The sequence below is a fragment of the Elephas maximus genome, chromosome 13 (genome assembly GCF_024166365.1).
Source record: "Elephas maximus indicus isolate mEleMax1 chromosome 13, mEleMax1 primary haplotype, whole genome shotgun sequence".
NCBI lineage: Eukaryota > Metazoa > Chordata > Mammalia > Proboscidea > Elephantidae > Elephas > Elephas maximus.
This window is the reverse complement of record NC_064831.1, coordinates 33,944,403-33,962,634: the sequence shown is the minus strand read 5'-3', so window position 1 is coordinate 33,962,634 and position 18,232 is coordinate 33,944,403. Positions and strand designations below refer to the sequence as shown.

The following is an 18,232-nucleotide window of genomic DNA, read 5'->3' as shown; positions in this document are numbered from 1 at the left end:
GCATGGCTGCTAACCGAAAGGTCAACGGTTTGAACCCACCAGCCGCTCTGTGGGAGAAGGATGTGGCAGTCTGCTTCTGTAAAGAGTACAGCCTTGGAAACCCTATGGGGCAGTTCTACTTTGTCCTGTAGGGCCACTTTGAGTTGGAATTGACTGAATGGCCGTGGGTTTTGGAGTATTCCATTGTGTCTATGTACCACATTTTGTTTATCCATTTAAACCTGTTAATAAACATTTTAGTTGTTTCCACCCTTGGCTATTGCAAAAAGTGCTACAGTGAACATTGATGTACGGGTTTCTGTTTGCATTCCTGCCTTCATTTTTTCTGGGCATATACCTAGGATTGGGGTTGCTGGATCTGTGTTCAGTTTTTGTTTTTAATTTTTATTGTGCTTTAATTGAAAATACACAAATCAAGTCAGTCTTATACAAAAATTTATATACACCTTGCTTATATACTCCTAGTTGCTCTCCCCCTAATGAGACAGCACATTTCTTCTCTCCACCCTCTATTTTCATGTCCATTCAGCCAGCTTCTGACCTCCTCTGCCTTCTCATCTCCCTTCCAGACAGGAGCTGCCCACATAGTCTCATGTGTCTTATCGATCCAAGAAGCTCACCATTTTCTATAGTCTAGTCCAATCCCTGTTTGAAGAGTCGGCTTTGGGAATGGTTATTGTTGCAGGCTAACAGAAGGTCTGGGGACCATGACCTCCGGCGTCCTTCTGGTCTCAGACAGACCATTAAGTCAGGTTTCTTTACGAGAATTTGAGGTCTGCATCCCACTGATCTCCTGTTCTCTCAGGGGTTCTCTGTTGTGTTCCCTGTCTGGGCAGTCACTGGTTGTAGCCAGGCACCATCTAGTTCTGGTCTCAGGATGATGTAGTCTCTGGTTTATGTGGCCCCTTCTGTCTCTTGGGCTCATAATTACCTTGTGTTTTTGGTGTTCTTCATTCTCCTTTGCTCCATGTGGGTTGAGACCAATTGATGCATCTTAGATGGCCGCTTGCCAGTGTTTAACACCCCAGATGCCAGTCTCCAAAGTGGGATGCAGAATGTTTTCTTAATAGATTTGATTATGCCAATTGACCTAGATGTCCCCTGAGACCATGGCCCCCAGACCCCCACCCCTGCTACTCTGGCCTTCGAAGCATTCAGTTTATTCAGGAAAGTTCTTTGCTTTTGGTTTAGTCCAGTTGTGCTGACCTCCCCTGTATTGTGTGTTGTCTCTCCCTTCACCTAAAATAGTTCTTGTCTACTAATTAGTGAATACCCGTCTCCCTCCCTGTCTCACTACTCTCATAACCATCAAAGAATATTTTCTTCTCTGTTTAAACTATTTCTTAAGTTCTTATAATAGTGGTTTCATACAATATTTGTCCTTTTGCAACTGACTAATTTCACTCGGCATAATGCTTTCCGGATCCCTCCATGTTATGAAATGTTTCATGGATTCATCACTGTTCTTCATTGGTGCATAGTATTCCATTGTGTGAATATACCATAATTTATCCATTCCTCCGTTGATGGGCACCTTGGTTGCTTCCATGTTTTTGCTGTTGTAAATGGCTGCAATGAACATGGGTGTGCATATATCTTTGTGTAAAGGCTCTTACTTCTCTAGGATATACTCCAAGGAGTGGGATTGCCAGATCATGTGGTAGTTCTATTTCTAGTTTTTGAAGGAAGCGCCAAATAGATTTCCAAAATGGTTGTACCATTTTACATTCCCCCTAGGAGTGTATAAGTGTTCCAGTCTCTCCACAGTCTCTCCAACATTTATTATTTTGTGTTTTTTGGATTAATGCCTGCCTTGTTGGAGTGAGATGGAATCTCATTGTAGTTTTGATTTGCATTTCTCTAGTGGCTAATGATCGTGAGCATTTCCTCATGTGTCTGTTAGCCACCCGAATGTCTTCTTTAGTGAAGTGTCTGTTCATATCCTTTGCCTGTTTTGTAATTGGGTTGTCTTTTTGTAGTTGAGTTTTTGCAGTATCATGTAGATTTAGAGATCAGACGCTGATCGGAAGTGTCATAGCTAAAAACTTTTTCCCAGCCTGTAGGTAGTCTTTTTACTCTTTTGGTGGAGTCTTTGGATGAGCATAGGTGTTTGATTTTTAGAAGCTCCCAGTCATCTAGTTTCTCTTCTGGTGTTTGTGCATTGTTAGTAATGTTTTGTATACTGTTTATGCCATGTATTAGGGCTCCTAGCATTGTTCCTATTTTTTCTTTCATGATCTTTATCATTTTAGATTTTATATTTAGGTCTTTGATCCATTTTGAGTTAGTTTTTGTGCATGGTGTGGTATAGGTCTTGTTTCATTTTTTTTGCACATGGATATCCAGTTATGCCAGCACAATTTGTTAAAAAGACTGTCTTTTCCCCATTTAACTGACTTTGGGCCTTTATCAAATATCAGCTGCTCATATGTGAATGGATTTATGTCTGGATTCTCAATTCTGTTCCATTGGCCTATGCATCTGTTGTTGTACCAGTACCAGGCTGTTTTGACTACTGTGGCCGTGAAATCGGTTCTAAGATCAGGTAGAGTGAGGCCTCCCACTTTTTGTTTTTCAGTAAAGCTTTACTTATCCGGGGCCTCTTTCCCTTCCATATGAAGTTGGTGATTTGTTTCTCCATCTCCTTAAAAAATGTCGTTGGAATTTAAATTTGAATTGAATCATATCTATAGATCACTTTGAGTAGAGTAGACATTTTTACAATGTTAAGTCTTCCTATCCATGAGCAAGGTATGTTTTTCCACTTAATGTAGATCTCTTTTGGTTTCTTGCAGTAGTGTCTTGTATTTTTCTTTGTATAGGTCTTTTACGTCTCTGGTAAGATTTATTCCTAAGTATTTTATCTTCTTGGGGGCTACTGTAAATGGCATTGATTTGGTGATTTCCTCTTCAGTGTTCTTTTTGTTGGTGTAGAGGAATCCAACTATTTTTGTATGTTTATCTTGTATCCTGATATTCTGCTGGACTCTTAGTTTCAGTAGTTTTCTTGAGGATTCTTTAGGGTTTTCTGTGTATAAGATCATGTCATCTGCAAATAGAGATGATTTGACTTCTTCCTTACCAATCTGGATGCCCTTTATTCCTTTATCTAGCCTATCTGCTCTGGCTAGGACCTCCAGCACAATGTTGAATAAGAGTGGTAATAAAGGGCATCCTTGTCTGGTTCCTGATCTCAAGGGGAATGCTTTCAGACCCTCTCCACGTAGGATGATGTTGGCTGTTGGCTTTGTATAAATGCCCTTTATTATATTGAGGAATTTGCCTTCTGTTCCTATTTTGCTGAGAGTTTTTATCATGAATGGGTGTTGAACTTTGTCGAAAGCGTTTTCTGCATCGATTGATAAGATTATGTGTTTCTTGTCTTTTATTTATACAATGGATTACATTAATTGTTTTTCTAATGTTGAACCACCCCTGCATACCTGGTATGAATCCCACTAGGTCATGGCGAATTCTTTTTTTGATATGTTGTTGAATTCTATTGACTAGAATTTTCTTGTGGATTTTTGCATCTAAGCTCGTGAGGGATATAGGTCTGTAATTTTTTTTGTGTTCAGCTTTTTGAGAAGCCACCAAATTGTTTTCCACAGGGGCTATATCATTTTACATTCCCACCAGCAATGAATGGTTTTCCACAATCTCACCAACACCTGTTGTTTTCTCGTTTTTTGTTTTTTTATCATTGCCATTCTAATAGGGATAAGGTGGTATTTCATTGTGGTTTTGATTTGCATCTCTCTGAGGAGTAATTATGTTGAGCATCTTTTCATGTGCTTGTTGAACATTTGAATAAACCTTTTTGATGAAATGTACGTTCAAGTCATTTGCTCATTTTTTGTTTGGGTTGTCAAGTTGTAGTAGTTTTGTTTTTTTTTTTTAAATAATTTCATTAGTGTCTCAGATATCTGACTTGATTTTTTCTGATTGGACAGCTCCCCTGAGCAAATTCTGTACCTTTATTTCCTATGCATGTTTTTAAACCTCTGCATTATCCTAAACCTCTTAATAATTTTTTGGTATGTGCTTTGCATTCTCTGCCACAGTTAATGCTTAGTTTTGTTGCTCTTTAACTTCTGTTCTTACTTAAAGCATTGTTCTTAGCTGATTTATTTCATATTTAGTTTTAACACAGTCTGGTAACTTTCTCCTCCTATGAGTTGGGAATGTTTTAAGGTCAGAATTTAGATGAATATGCTTTCATCTAATAAATGCTGTAAATTTTGTCCTAATCCAAGTTATTTTGTCCTGACTGTCATGGCACATACGATCTAAAACAATATACTAATAGTATTGTAATTTGTTAGAAGCTCCAACCTTGTAAACCAAACCCAAAAAAACCAAACCAAACCCAGTGCCGTCGAGTCGATTGAGACTCATAGCGACCCTATAGGACAGAGTAGAACTGCCCCATAGAGTTTCCAAGGAGCCCCTCGTGGATTCAGACTGCCGACCCCATGGTTCGCAGCCATAGCACTTAACCACTGTGCCACCAGGGTTTCCTTGTAAACCAAAGGAATGGGAAAATACTGATTTGGTGAGATCAGTTTATTAAGTCTTTGATTACATCATAGCATTAACAACACATTTCAAAGAAAGTGACTAAAATGGTCTGGAGTTATGATCTACTATATTACTTTTTATTTATATCAGTTTTTCAAATGATAATCACAATTAAAATGTGTCACAATAGGAAGCTTTTGAACATTTGTATTTGTTTCTTTCATCCTTCACTATATTATTTACGAACTTCACCACATTACTTTGCTAATTTTTAAGTGATAACAAGGTAGTTATTTCTCAAGGGCTGTGACTTCTGCTTTCTTTTCCAGTATTGTTGCCCGTCATCTTGGTCTCTTACATCAGGAGTATTCTACCTTATCTGTTTAAGAGTCAAGAAAGAAAAAGGGACAGTGGAAACTTACTACTGGTTATACTTATGTTCGTCAAGCGTCCTCTTTTGGGGAAAAGAACTGAGAAATAGCCCCATGTCAATGTGCCTCTTATTAGTTTATTGATGAAGACCAGTAGCTGGAAGGTCCCACATGAGTTGTGATGTATATAAACAGTAGAGACCTAGCGTGCAGGGGCTGCTTGATAAATGGTAGCAGTCCTCAGCAAAACCAGTGTCCTTGTAACTTTTCATCACTAGTTCTAGGGCCACCTTTTGGAGTTTCATTGGGCTCGTCCACTTCCACATGGCAGCCCTTTAGATGTTAGGAGACAGTTGTCATGTTTTTCTCTACTGTTTTTCCTTCCTGCCTCTCCCCTGGACAGCATCTCTTTTTTGGGCAAACATTTGGTTTCTGAATCCTTCGTCACTTGCGCTGATTCTGTTTATTTACAAACGTTATCGAATGGGCACATTTCAGTTTGAAAGTCTATCTCTCTGTGTCTCTGTCAGTGTCCTTCAGGTTGCAGTGTTTCTCCAACTTCAGCAATGTTCAGGACATTTAAAAATGAAAAACAATATAAAAATCTTAACAGCCATGTTGCAGAAGCCCAGGGTTGCCTTAATTATTTTGATTACGTTCTCACTTAAATATTTATAAAGGTAGGTGTGTGTCTTAGTCATCTAGTGCTGCTGTAACAGAAATACCACAAGTGGATGGCTTTAACAAAGAGAAATTTATTCTCTCACTGCCTAGTGGGTTACAAGCCTAAATTCAGGGCATCAGCTCCAGGGGAAGGCTTTCTCTCTCTCTGTTGGCTCTGGAGGAAGGTCCTTGTCATCAGTCTTCCTTTGTCTGGGAGTATCTCAGCGCAGGAACCTCAGGTCCAAAGGACTTGCTCTGCTCCCAGCGCTGCTTTCTTCGTGGTATGAGGTCCCCAACTCTCTTCTTGCTTTCCTTTTATCTCTTTTGAGAGACTGAAGGTGGTACAGGCCACACTCCAGAGAAACTCCCTTTACATTGGATCAGGGAGGTGACCTGAGTAAGGGTGGTGTTACAATCCCACTTTGATCCTCTTCGGGATAAAATTACAATCACAAAATGGAGGACAACCACAGAATACTGGGAATCATGGCCTAACCAAGTTGACACATATTTTGGGGGGACACAGTTCAATCCATGACAGTGTGCTTATGCATAGAGATCTTACACACTGATACAGCCAGACAAATTAACAACACAAATACAAAACAGCACAACCAATAAAATGTAAACTAGTAATGAAGAGGTACAAATACTGTTTTGGTGAAGCTACGTTGGTGTTTTCAGTGTGACCGGGATCCTGAATGCTGTCTTTTGGTATGGCACATAATGATTTAGGTTTGGTACTGCTAACAAGCCTTCGTTCCTGCAGAGTAACATGATGTCCTCTGGCCTTAACCTGCTGTGAATATGTCATTTACATATATTAAATCTATCTCTGTTTTTCCTTGTTAACTCCTGGCAAAGTTAGGCCACTTTGATGCTCATAGATTTGAGGCTACGGACACTCAATGACGAGCTGAACTTGGCTTAAAAGCAGTTCTTGAGATGCTCTGGAATAGGATAATATAAAATTTTCTAAGTTTTGTCATCAAAATAAGCACAAAATTAAAATTCTCAAAGTATACTCTTGTAGATTATGGAAATGCGTTTGAACTCTAGGTTCCATCCTACCAGGCGATTAGATACAATTTCTTTCTCAGTAAGAAAGAACTGTGAAACTCTTTGGTTAGTGAGTAGGTTTTTTGTCTTTACTTTTAACTAATTTTTTTGGTCTTAATCTCCTCCCAAGTTTCAATGCCGAATCATGGGTTTGTGGATACACCTCTTTCTTCATATTCAGACTTTAAAAGTAGCTTTTGTAGCCCTTTCTCAGTGGAAAATATGGAATCCTAGACCTTGAAGCTGGCTGTGACCATAGGAGATGACTTGGTTTAACCACTTGCCTTCATCTGTGTTGAAAGAATGTTGATCTTAGAGGTGAAATATCTCATTTTGTGTCCCTGTCCCTGCCCTGCAGGAAGGGTCATTGTACTCATTTTGTGAGTGTGACAGTGATGACCCTGAGACACAGCACACGAGTATAGAGTGGGAACAGCATCCAGGACAGGGCAGAGCACTTTGTGTTACTCTGATTCCCATCAGCTTTAAGTTATGAGCACTGCACAGTTTGGTTAGAAGACCCAATTAAGTTGTTTGCTGTAACAGAATAATACAATATCCTTGTTGTTAGGTGCCATCAAGTCAGCTCTGACTATAGCAGCCTTATGTGTAGTAGAACAAAATGTTGTCCATTCCTGTGCCATCCTCACAACTGTTGCTATGTTTGAGCCCATTGGTTGCAGCCACTATGTCAGTCGCTTCATGAATGGTCACCCTCTTTTTTGCTGACCCTCTGCTTTACCAAGCGTGATATCTTTCTCCAGTGATTGGTCCCTCTTGATGACGTGTTCAAAGTAAGCTAAAGTCTCACTATCCTTGCTTCTAAGGGCCATTCTGGCTATATTTCCTCCTAGACAGATTTGTTCGTTCTTTTGGCCGTTCATGGTGTAGTCAATATTCTTTGCCAGTGCTACAATTTGAATGTGTCAGTTCTTCTTTGGTCTTCGTTTTTCATTGTCCAGCTTTTGCGTACATATGAGGTGATTGAAAATACCATGCCTTGAGTCAGTTCCACCTTAGTCATCAAAGTGACATCTTTGCTTTTTAACACTTTAAAGAGGTCTTTTGCAGCAGATTTGGCCAGTGTAAATACATCATTTGATTTCTTGAGTACTGCTTCCATGGGCATTGATTGTTGATTGAAGAAGAATGAAATCTTTGGCAACTTCAATTTCTTTACCACTTATCATGATGTTAAGTGGTCCAAATGTAGGTAGGAATTTTCATTTTCTTTACGTTCAGGTGTAAAATCAGCCTTACTTTTCCTTTAATCTATATTTTTTCTTAACTAGCTAGGTATGGGGGCTCCGCTGTGATGTGCTTTAGATGGAGATAAACATATTATAATCTACACAATAGTACAATCCCGGGAATGCTGTACTTGCCGAAGGACATCTAACCATCTTGTAGATGCAACATACCTGAATTTATTGTCCTTGGTTACATTCTTTTGAAAGTTTTTTTTTTCCCCCCTTAGTTTTGGAAGTTAGGAAAATATTTGTTGTTGTCGTTAGGTGCCATTGAGTCAGTTCCAACTCATGGCAACCCTGTGTACAACAGAACAAAACGCTGCCCGGTCATGTGCCATTCTCAAAATTGTTGCTATTTTTAACCACTTGCTGCAGTCGCTCTGTCAGTCCATCTCATTGAGAGTCTTCCTTTTTTTTTTTGCTGACCCTGTACTTTGCCAAGCATGACATCCTTCTCTGGGGACTGGTACCTCCTGATAACATGTCAAAGTACATGAGACAAAGTCTGTCCATAGTTGTTTCTAAGGAGTGTTCTGGTGGTACTTCTCCCAAAAGATTTGTTTGTTCTTCTGGCAATCCGTGGTATATTTAGTATTGTTCACCAACACCATAATTCAAAGGTGTCAGTTCTTCTTCGGCCTTCCTTATTCGTTTTCCAGCTTTCATATGCATATGAGGCGATTGAAAATAACATGGCTTGGGTCAGGCACACTTTATTCCTCAAAGTGACATCTTTGGTTTTTAACACTTTAAAGAGATCTCTTGAAGCAGATTTGCCCAACACAATGCATTGTTTGATTTCTTGAACGCTGCTTCCATGGGCATTGTTTATGGCTCCAAGTAAAATGGAATCCTTGACAACCTCAGTCTCTTCTTCCTTTATCATAATGTTGCTTATTGGCCCAGTTGTGAAGATTTTTGTTTCCTTTATGTTCAGGTGTGATCCATACTGGCCTTTGATCTTCATCAATCAGTGCTCCAACTCCTCTACACTTTCTGCAAGCAAGGTTGTGTCATCTGCATAATGCACACTGTTAATGAGTCTTCTTCAAATCCTAACACTGTGTTCCTCTTCATATAGCCCAGTTTCTGGGATTACTTGCTCAGCATACAGATTAAGTAAGTATAGTGAAAGGATATGAAAGGATACAACCCTGACTCACACCTTTCCTGACTTTAAATCATGCAGTATCACCTTGTTCTCTTGGAATGACTGCCTCTTGGTCTATGTACAAGTTCCTCAGGAGCACAATTAAGTGTTCTGGAATTCCATTCTTGACAATGCTATGCATAAATTTTTATGATCCACACAGTCAAATGCCTTTGCATAATCAGTAAAACACAAGTAAACATCTTTCTGGTATTCTCTGCTTTCTGCTTTCAGCCATCTGACATTAGCGGTGATAATCCTCCTTCCACATCTTCTTCTAAATACAGCTTGAACTTCTGGCAATTCCCTGTTGATGTACTGCTGCAACCACGTTTGAATGATCTTCAGCAAAATTTTACTTGTGTGCGATATTAATGATACTGTTCAATCATTTCTGCGTTCTGTTGGCTCACCTTTCTTTGAAATGGGCACAAAAATGGTTCTCTTCCAGTCGGTTGGCCAGGTAGCTGTCTTCTAAATTTCTTCACATTGATGACTGGGCACTTCCAGCGCTGCATACATTTTTTGTAACATCTCAGTTCGTATTCTCTCAGTTCCTGGAGACTGTTTTTTGCCAATGCCTTCAATGCAGCTTAGACTTCTTCCTTCAGTACCATCGATTCTTGATCATATGCTCTTTCCTGAAATGGATGAACGTTGAATAATTTAGGCTCCTAAAATTTTGCTGATGTTACCTAAAGTGTCTGTCCATGCTTTCTTTTCTTCCCCTTTGTCCTCCTTTTTCTATGTTACCGTATTTAAATCTCTCTCTCTCTCTTTATGTGTGTAGCCTTTTCTCTAAGCTTGAAGAACTCATGCTCTTTAAGACTTGTAAGCAAGATTTCTTTTTCATCATATGATCACTGCTTGGTTTCACTCCAAGACTTAAATATATTCCCAATGTCCAAATATGTCTACATGAATTTGTTCAGTGAATGTCAGGATAGTTTGTAATTAAAAACTGATGAGCAATGTTAGTTAATGCAAATATAACAAAGGTGGACGAGATATTTTATAGTAACTGATAGAAAGTTGGCTAAAACATGCTGTTGTTGGATTTCTAACTACATGAGATTGCATGTAACTATTTGTAATTTCTTACAGTAAATTGACAGTTTAAATGTCTGAGGGATTACGCTTTAGCAATTAAAAACATAAGGTAGCCATGAGTCAGAGCTGATTCAGTGACAACAACAACAACATAGTCATATTCCATTGATTAAAAGGTACGTTACATCTATCAGACTACAAAGTGCCGAGCTCTTGATGCCCTGATGGTCTAAACTGAAAAAAAAAAAAAAAAAATACCAGGCAGCTTCACATCCTAGATGTGTTTGATGGCCGCGTAACTTAATAGCATCCCAGACTTAGCCTGAGGTCCTTCAGGAGCCTGACTCTGAGCCTCCCGGGGTCATTCCGTTCAATCAGCTGCACTTTGCAAGTGTTTCGGCTAGAAGTGATGCAAATCCAAACCATTGCACATGCAAGTTTATTCTGGAAATACACATTTTCTTCATTACTTTAACAAACGTGTTTTGAATGCCTGTTAAATGCCAGGTACTATACAAGATGCTCGTAATATGAAGAAGGTACATTCAGCTTTTTCAGAGAGCTTCCAGATAGGAAGTGGCTTGTAACCAGAGACTGTCTTCTTCAGAATCACTTGTGAAACTAAAAAAACCTTACTCACATATTCAGGCCCTGCCATCTGGTGATTTTGGTTCAGTTGAAGTGGTATGAGACCTGCGCACTTGTACCTCGGTAGCAAAATCACCTGATTTATTTTTTATTCCCCATTAAGAATCTCTGGACGAGAAGAGTAAATGATCATGAGAGATTAGCAAATTGTAGGTTCAGGGTACAATGGGAGCACCCAAGAGTGGTAAGTAATTTTTTAATCTTACGTTTAAATTGTAGACTATAATATGCCTGAAGAAAAGTTCCTAAAACACGCACGTACAACTCAGTGAGAGATTACGAAATGAACGCCTTTGAGACTACCAGCCACGTCAGGAAATAGAATATCGCCAGCATCTGAGATGCTCTCTCTGTATCCCTTCCCAGTTACAACTCTTCCCTTTCCTGGAGGTAACACTAGCCGGTCTCTTGTTTCTCTTAGTAGCTTACCACCTATGAAGGCATTCCTAATCATTGTAGTTTAGATTTTGTCTGTTTTTGAACTGTATATAAATTAAATCCTACTGTATGTTTTCTTTTGCCATCTTTTGCTCACTGTTGTTTGTAAAATTCATCAAGCTGTTGCACATAGCTCTTGTCTGCTCATTTTCATTACTGTATATGAAAGTACCACTATCTCTGTATCCATTTTCCTGTCGAAGGGCATGTGGATTGATTCTCATCTTTAGCTACTGAGCAGTACTTCTGTGGATGTACATATGCATATATATCCTGGTACCTGTATGCATGGGTTTCTGCAGGATATTTGATGGCATGAATTGCTGGGTCAACTTTACTAGATACCAGCCTACTTTTCCTAAGTGTTTGAACCAGTTTAAAATATTCCAGCAGTGGCCACAACCTCTTGCATCTCAAAGGGTGCAGTTACCACTCAGAAGGACTAGGAGACTGGAGCTGCCCAAATGGGAGGGAGTAGAGTTACCATCCCAATGGGGCTGGAAGGCAGAGCTGAAGCCTAGGGCCACAGGGCCTCCACTCAGAATCAGAAGAGTGTGGCCAACACCCACAGTCTGGAGGATAGGGCCATTGACTAAATAAATGGTCTCAGAGAACAGAGGATTATTTTCAAGCCTTGAGGGGTAATGTAATGTGTTTTGCTGACTTGCTTGGTGCCTGTTATGCCTTCTTTCCCTCCAGTTTCTCCCATTTGTAATGGAAATGTCTAGCTTGTGCCTGTTCCACCACTGTACTTTGAAAGCAGATAACTTGTATTCTAGATTTCACAGATGGAGAGGAATTTTGCAGAAGATGAAATTTTGGACTTGGAGTTGATTTAAGATGTTTGCTATGATATGAGGTTTTACATGTGACAAGGGCATGAATTTTGCGGGGCCAAAGGGTGGAATGTTACGGGTTGAATTGTGTCCTCCCAAAATGTGTATCAACTTGGCTAGGCCATGACTGCCAGTATTGTATGATTGCCTACCATTTTGTCATCTGATGTGATTTTCCTATGTGTTATAAATCCTGCCTTTATGATGTTAATGAGGCAGAATTGGAGGCAATTATGTTAATAAGATAGGACTCAATCTACGAGATTAGGTTGTGTCTTAAGTTGATCTCTTTTGAGATATAAAAGAGAGAAGCGAGCAGAGAGATGTGGGGCCCTCATACTACCAAGAAACAAGAGCCAGGAGACTAGTGCCTCTTTTGGACCCGGAGTCCCTGCACTGAGAAGCTCACTGACCAGGGAGGATTGATGACAAGGACCTTTCCCCAGAGCCAACAGAGAGAGAAAGCCTTCCCCTAAGGCTGGAACCCTGAATTTGGACGTCTAGCCTCCTAGACTGTGAGAGAATAAATTTCTCTTTGTTAAAGCCGTCTACTTGTAGTACTTCTGTTATAATAGCACTAAGTAACCAAGACAGGCAGTTAGGAAACAGGTATTTGGGGATTGAGCGAGAGACATTTCAGGCAGTGAAGTGCAGGGAACAGAAGTGATGCTGCAGGGGCGGAAGAGCAAATCATGGAAGAGGAACAAATGAGGACTGCTCTTTAACTAGGCAGTGAATGGAAGCTAAAAGCACGTTAACTAGAGTGTGATGTGGAGTAAGATAGGGGAGTTTTGGTGGTTGTGGGTTGTGTGTATGTGTTTAAGGTGGGAGACACTTGCATATAATCCTGTAGGGGAGGGCTGTCTAGTCATACAGGGGAAAGAAGAAGAATGTCCTGGAAATTTTAGCATGATTCTTTGAAGGTTCCCAGTCCTGGTAGAGGAATTAGCCTTGAATAGAGGGAGGGCACCTCTACTATTGAGAAGGTGAGAAGAATTGGCATAGATTGAAATAAATTTGTGGGAATAAATGTGTTTAGAGAGCAAGAAATTAGAGTTCTGCTCTTACCTCCTAAATAGGAGGCAGTACGTTTGGTTGGGTAATGATGAAAGTGAATGGCTTCCTAAACAAATACCCAGGTATTAATGCATGCTTGTAGATACTTCTTTTGACAGCCTGCTAAATATAAAGTAATGCAAAGATGTATGTTATTGAGCAAATGTCAGTTATAAGAAGCCACAGCTATGCCACTGGAGGGAGTCTTAAGGGAAATTGAAAGAAAGACTTTCCGTTCCATAGCATGCTTGAAAATAGTTCTTTTAAGCTACATACCCACCTTACTCTCTTCTCTGTCCTCTTTCTATATAAAAGCAAACCTTCTTTGTGTGTACTACTCACAGTATCACAATTTGCAAAGTGATTTTTCCCCAATCTGTTTTGGTCAAAGAACTTTTACATAAAATGTGTGTGTGTCAATTCCCTCAACCGAGGACCACCAGGAGCACACCTGTAGTTGAACAAGTTGTATTCATTACTCATTGCAGTGAGAGACAATGCATATTGTAGGAAACTGTGGGGTGTCTCAGTCAGAGGTTGTTAGAACTTACAGGGTTTGGGCTTTGGTTGGGTAATTCTAGGGAGAATCTAAGGAAGTGGGGACTTGCTCTGTATTTAGTGCTCTCAAAAGACTAAAGCAATTCTATGATTGGGTATCTCATTAAATCTTATCTATAGGGAGGGCAGCCTAGATAGCAAGTAAAGTGATACTTGGGAAGTAGGTAGCAGTCATTCATTTTTCAAGAGGAGGAACGTTTGGTATTTTGTGGGTTGAATAATGAACTTGTTTTTGTCTCCCTATATTATAATCTCAGAGTGGCCTGGTCTGATGCAAATATTCTATGAGATTGTTTATGTCTAACAGGAAAGCAAAATGGCCTAAGAGTCAGACCAGCTAGTGATAACATTGAGGCCTAGCTATGAGTGTCACATAAGCTCCAATATCAAGGACTGCTTTATATTTCAAACACACACACACATTGTTAATTGCTGTTGGGTCAGCTTCAACTCATGACGTCCTTATGTATAGCAGAACCAAACATTGCTCTTGTCCTGCGCCATCGTCACAATCGTTGCTGTGTTTGAGTCCATTGTTGCAGCCACAGTGTCAATCCATCTCCTTGAGGGCTTCCTTTGTCTTCACTAACCCTGTACTTTAGCAAACATGATGTCCTTTTCTAGCAATTGGTCTTACCTGATGACCTGTCCAAAGTATGTAAGATAAAGTCTCGTTATCCTCACTTCTAAGGAGCATTTTGGCTGTACCTCTTCCCAGACAGATTTGTTTGTTCTTCTGGCAGTCCACAGTATATTCTTCACCAACACCATAATTTAAATGCATTCATTTCTCCTTAGATCTTCTTTTTTCATTGTCCAGTTTTACCGTGCATAGGAGGCAATTGAAAATACCATGGATTGGATCAGGTGCAGCTTAGTCCTCAAAGTGACATCTTTGCTTTTTAGCACCTGAAAGAGGTCTTCTGCCGTAGATTTGCCCAATACAATGCCTCATCTGATTTCTGGACTGCTGTTTCCATGGGCATTGATTGTTGATCCAAGTAGAATGAAATCCTTGACAACTTCAGTTTCTTTGCCATACACACACATACATATATACATATGCATATATATGTGTGCATATATATATGAAAAACACGTATATCTTTCCTTGTAGTTCTGGTGAATATAGTTTTAATATAATTGTCAAGAGTTAAATTCTCTTAAAATGTAGTATTTTATCAGTAGATCAAGACTCATAGTTTTAGGGTATACTTCTTCGGCTGTATCAGTAGCATAGAATATGCTGCTGTCTGTCATATTTCAGGGGAATGAGCAGAAAACGGAAGATTGTTGCACTGATCCAGGTGAGAAGTGAATGACAGTGTGGGTGGAACGGAGAGGCATTTTAAGAACAATTTACAAGATAGAAGGGGCAGTACTTGATGTCAGGTGTAGTAAATACGGGAGCCAGAAGGCTGAAGGATGAGACCTAGGTTTCTAGTTGAGTAGTTTGGGTAGGAAGTAATGCTTCACCAGAATGGGGAGAAAGGGAGCAACAGGAGGTCATCAGAGGGTAAGAAATCTTAACCAAGAATCCCTACAGGAGCATGAACCTGCTTATAAAAAAAAAAGAGGCTAATTGCTTCTAATCAATCTTGTAACATTCTGGTTAGTATCTAACAGAGAATAATAATTCATTGACTGACTAGCAGCAAGAGCTGTTACTACTCAGGGAACCAACATCTTCAGCTCTTTTGTCAGCATATTCTCTCCCTGTAGGCAAATCTATGTAAGTATCAGAATTACAATCAGAAGATTGTGTGATCTGGGTGGGGACATACAAGGGGAGCTAGCTTGGGTATCTTAGTAGCTGTTGTTAGCAAGGTATGATGCATCTGTACTGTAACGATTTGTGCACCCAGTCTACAGAAACACAGATGTGACCCCAAGACCATGTCCTGAAACACTGGGTGCAAGGATGCCAAAGTTGGTTTCATATGTCAGCGCCTAGCATATGAGATGGTACCTAGTAGGTACCCAGTGCATAGTGTGAGGGGGAGTCGAGGCTTAACAGAGAGTACTCTGTGATCTATTATTTGTATTTGCCATGGGTGTGGGGAAGAGGAGTGAGGCACTTTGGCAGGCATTTGCCAGCCCTGGTTTAGAATTTCACATATTTACCATGGAACTGGTCTACGAACATAAAGGAAGGAGGGAATTAAAAATGTATCTGTACCCATAACCAAACATGTTAGAAGTGAGGTTTTCTATACCTTTTCTCATTCTGGCATTCTGAACCCATGTAAGGAAGCAACATGCAGATAAATTTAAAAGGCAGCTGTCCTGGTTGGTACGTCAGCTGTGTTGGGACTAGGTTGATCAAGGAAATCTGATATATTTGCTTTCGTTTTGTCTCTTTTTTGTCGTTTTTTTTCTTTATATTGGGAAAGACGTCCCCTAGCTTATTCTCCCTGCCCTTTGAAAATAAAAACCACTTCTCTTTCTGAGAGTCCTTTTTCTCTCCATCTTATATTTTGGATCAGAAGATACAATTAAATTTTTATCATAGATAAAGTAAGAGCTATCTGATGTGAGAGTTACTTTTAGAGTGACTTAAAATTAGAGCAAGATCATAATTGTTTATTTTTGCTCGTTAATACATACATATAATGCATACAAATAGTTCTATTTTATTAAATTGATATCCGACTTTGAAAATTATATGCCATATGCCCAAATGATCATACTGGAAAAGAGTTAAGATAAACCCACAGAGATGAAAAATCTTGAAATGGTGATGGTTGGGCTAGATTCCAGGTTATTGGTGTAGAAGCAATATTAAAGCTTGTGATTAGTTCTCTAGTTATCTTGAAAAAAAAAAAAATTTTTTTTTTTTCTTGGGCAGTGGCTTAATTATACTTTTAAATAGAAGACATTGCTCTTCTGTTTTGATCTTCCCTGTATGCCTGATCTGTTATTGAATTTTTCATGTGCCTTTGGAAGTCTCTAAAGTTGTCCAATTCTCATGATTTCAAATAGCTAAGTATAGTTATAGTGATAATAGTTAAATGTGATATTTATATTAATAGGTTTTCCTTAGGAATTTCCTTTCACTATTTTGCTTATTTTTTTAAAACATTCCCAACATTTAAGGCTTGCTTTATAATATTATCACATTAAAAATGAGACAAAAAATAATTTTTTTGAGTTAGAGATAACTTAGAGAAAATCTTACAGTGTAACCCTCTTACCTTGTACGTGGAAAAGTCAAGACTCAACCAATTAGATGACTTCTGAATTTCCTGGAAGAAAAATAATGTTATGTCAGCATATAATTTTGGAGCTTAAAAAAATTCATGAACATTGAATTGATAAACTAATTTACAAATAGTATAGCTTTTATGTTGTACTTAAAAATTAAGCAGAAGGCTCCCTGAGTAATGAGCGCATCATTTTAACTACTTAATGTCCTTTCCCATTTGAGTAGATACAGAAAAGTTTGTCTATTTACCCTTCATAATTAAACTTACTCCTTTAATTAAGAGAAAAAAAAAATGCCTGAGGTATGTTTTTTGAGCTGTTAAAACTCTTTTATTTTTCCGGTACTTCATTAATTGAGGAAATGATCCTTTAACTGAAGATAGTTTAGTGAGCTATGTGATGATGTAGTGATTATTCTTTGATTAGAACTAAAATCTGTTATTGGAAGGAGAAAGAAAACATATTTTCTTTATATGAATACATTATTGTGATATAATTATTTCTTCCAGAATGAGATTTTTAAATTTTTTAATAGGCTTTTAGAACTAGGAAGTACTTTGGAGTCAGCTGGTTCAACCACTTCACTTTACAGATAATGATCCTAAGAACCAAAGCGTGAAGAAGTGAAATTATCCCAGGTGACACATTTGGTCAGAATAGAAGCCAAGTCTCTCTTTACTCTCTTTGTCCAGTGCTTCTCAGTCTATCATTCATGTTATTCTCTTAAAGCCGATTTAGGTTCTATTAAAAAGAAAGGGGTAGGGAGAATGCCAAAGAAGAAGAGCGTAAACCCCCCTCAGCGAGTTTGGTAAGTTAAGGAGTTCACTTACTGGGTCTCTGGCATCTGTTCTTTAAAAGAAAAATGCTTCTATGGTGAGGATAACCATACTCATAAAACTATTTTTTTTTTTTAGGTGAGAGTTACGTATGTGCGTCCAACGAACCATTCCGTAAAGTGGATTACACCAAAAATATTAATCCGAACTGGTCTGTGAACATCAAGGGTGGGACAACCCGATCATTGGCTGCTCCTTCCTCTGTGAAAAGTGAAGTGAAAGAAAGTAAAGATTTCATCAAACCCAAGTTAGTGACTGTGATTCGAAGTGGAGTAAAGCCCAGAAAAGCTGTGCGGATCCTTCTAAATAAAAAGACTGCTCATTCCTTTGAACAGGTCTTAACAGACATCACTGAAGCCATTAAACTAGACTCAGGAGTGGTCAAGAGGCTTTGCACACTGGACGGAAAGCAGGTAAGATGCTTCTAGCTTTTCCTTCTCCATCTTTTAAACTCTCCCTCTACCATAATGGCTATATGTTTGACAGTATGAATTCAGTTGCCACTAGAAACTCTTCTAATAGTTCTACCCAAAGGTTTTGTGTGTGCACGAGAGAAAGAGAGTCATCTCTGGGTGTGGGTAAATCACAGGAG

The 18,232-nt window shown here is 39.1% G+C and overlaps 1 protein-coding gene across 8 annotated transcripts in view; it reads left to right on the top strand.

The window, feature by feature from the left end:
* DCLK2 (doublecortin like kinase 2) overlaps positions 1 to 18,232 on the top strand; it is a 192,952-nt gene that overhangs the window by 8,390 nt on the left and 166,330 nt on the right. For 7 of the 8 annotated variants that reach the window (XR_007519809.1, XM_049905211.1, XM_049905209.1 and 4 more), the window contains exon 2: positions 17,719 to 18,053. Coding sequence is in view for 7 of the 8 variants with exons in the window: in XM_049905211.1 (XP_049761168.1) it covers positions 17,719 to 18,053 (335 nt within the window). In the remaining variant the exon portion in view is untranslated. Of the gene's footprint in view, positions 1 to 10,934; positions 11,103 to 17,718; positions 18,054 to 18,232 lie in introns of those variants that run through there. The other variant, XM_049905214.1, reaches the window with a different exon arrangement.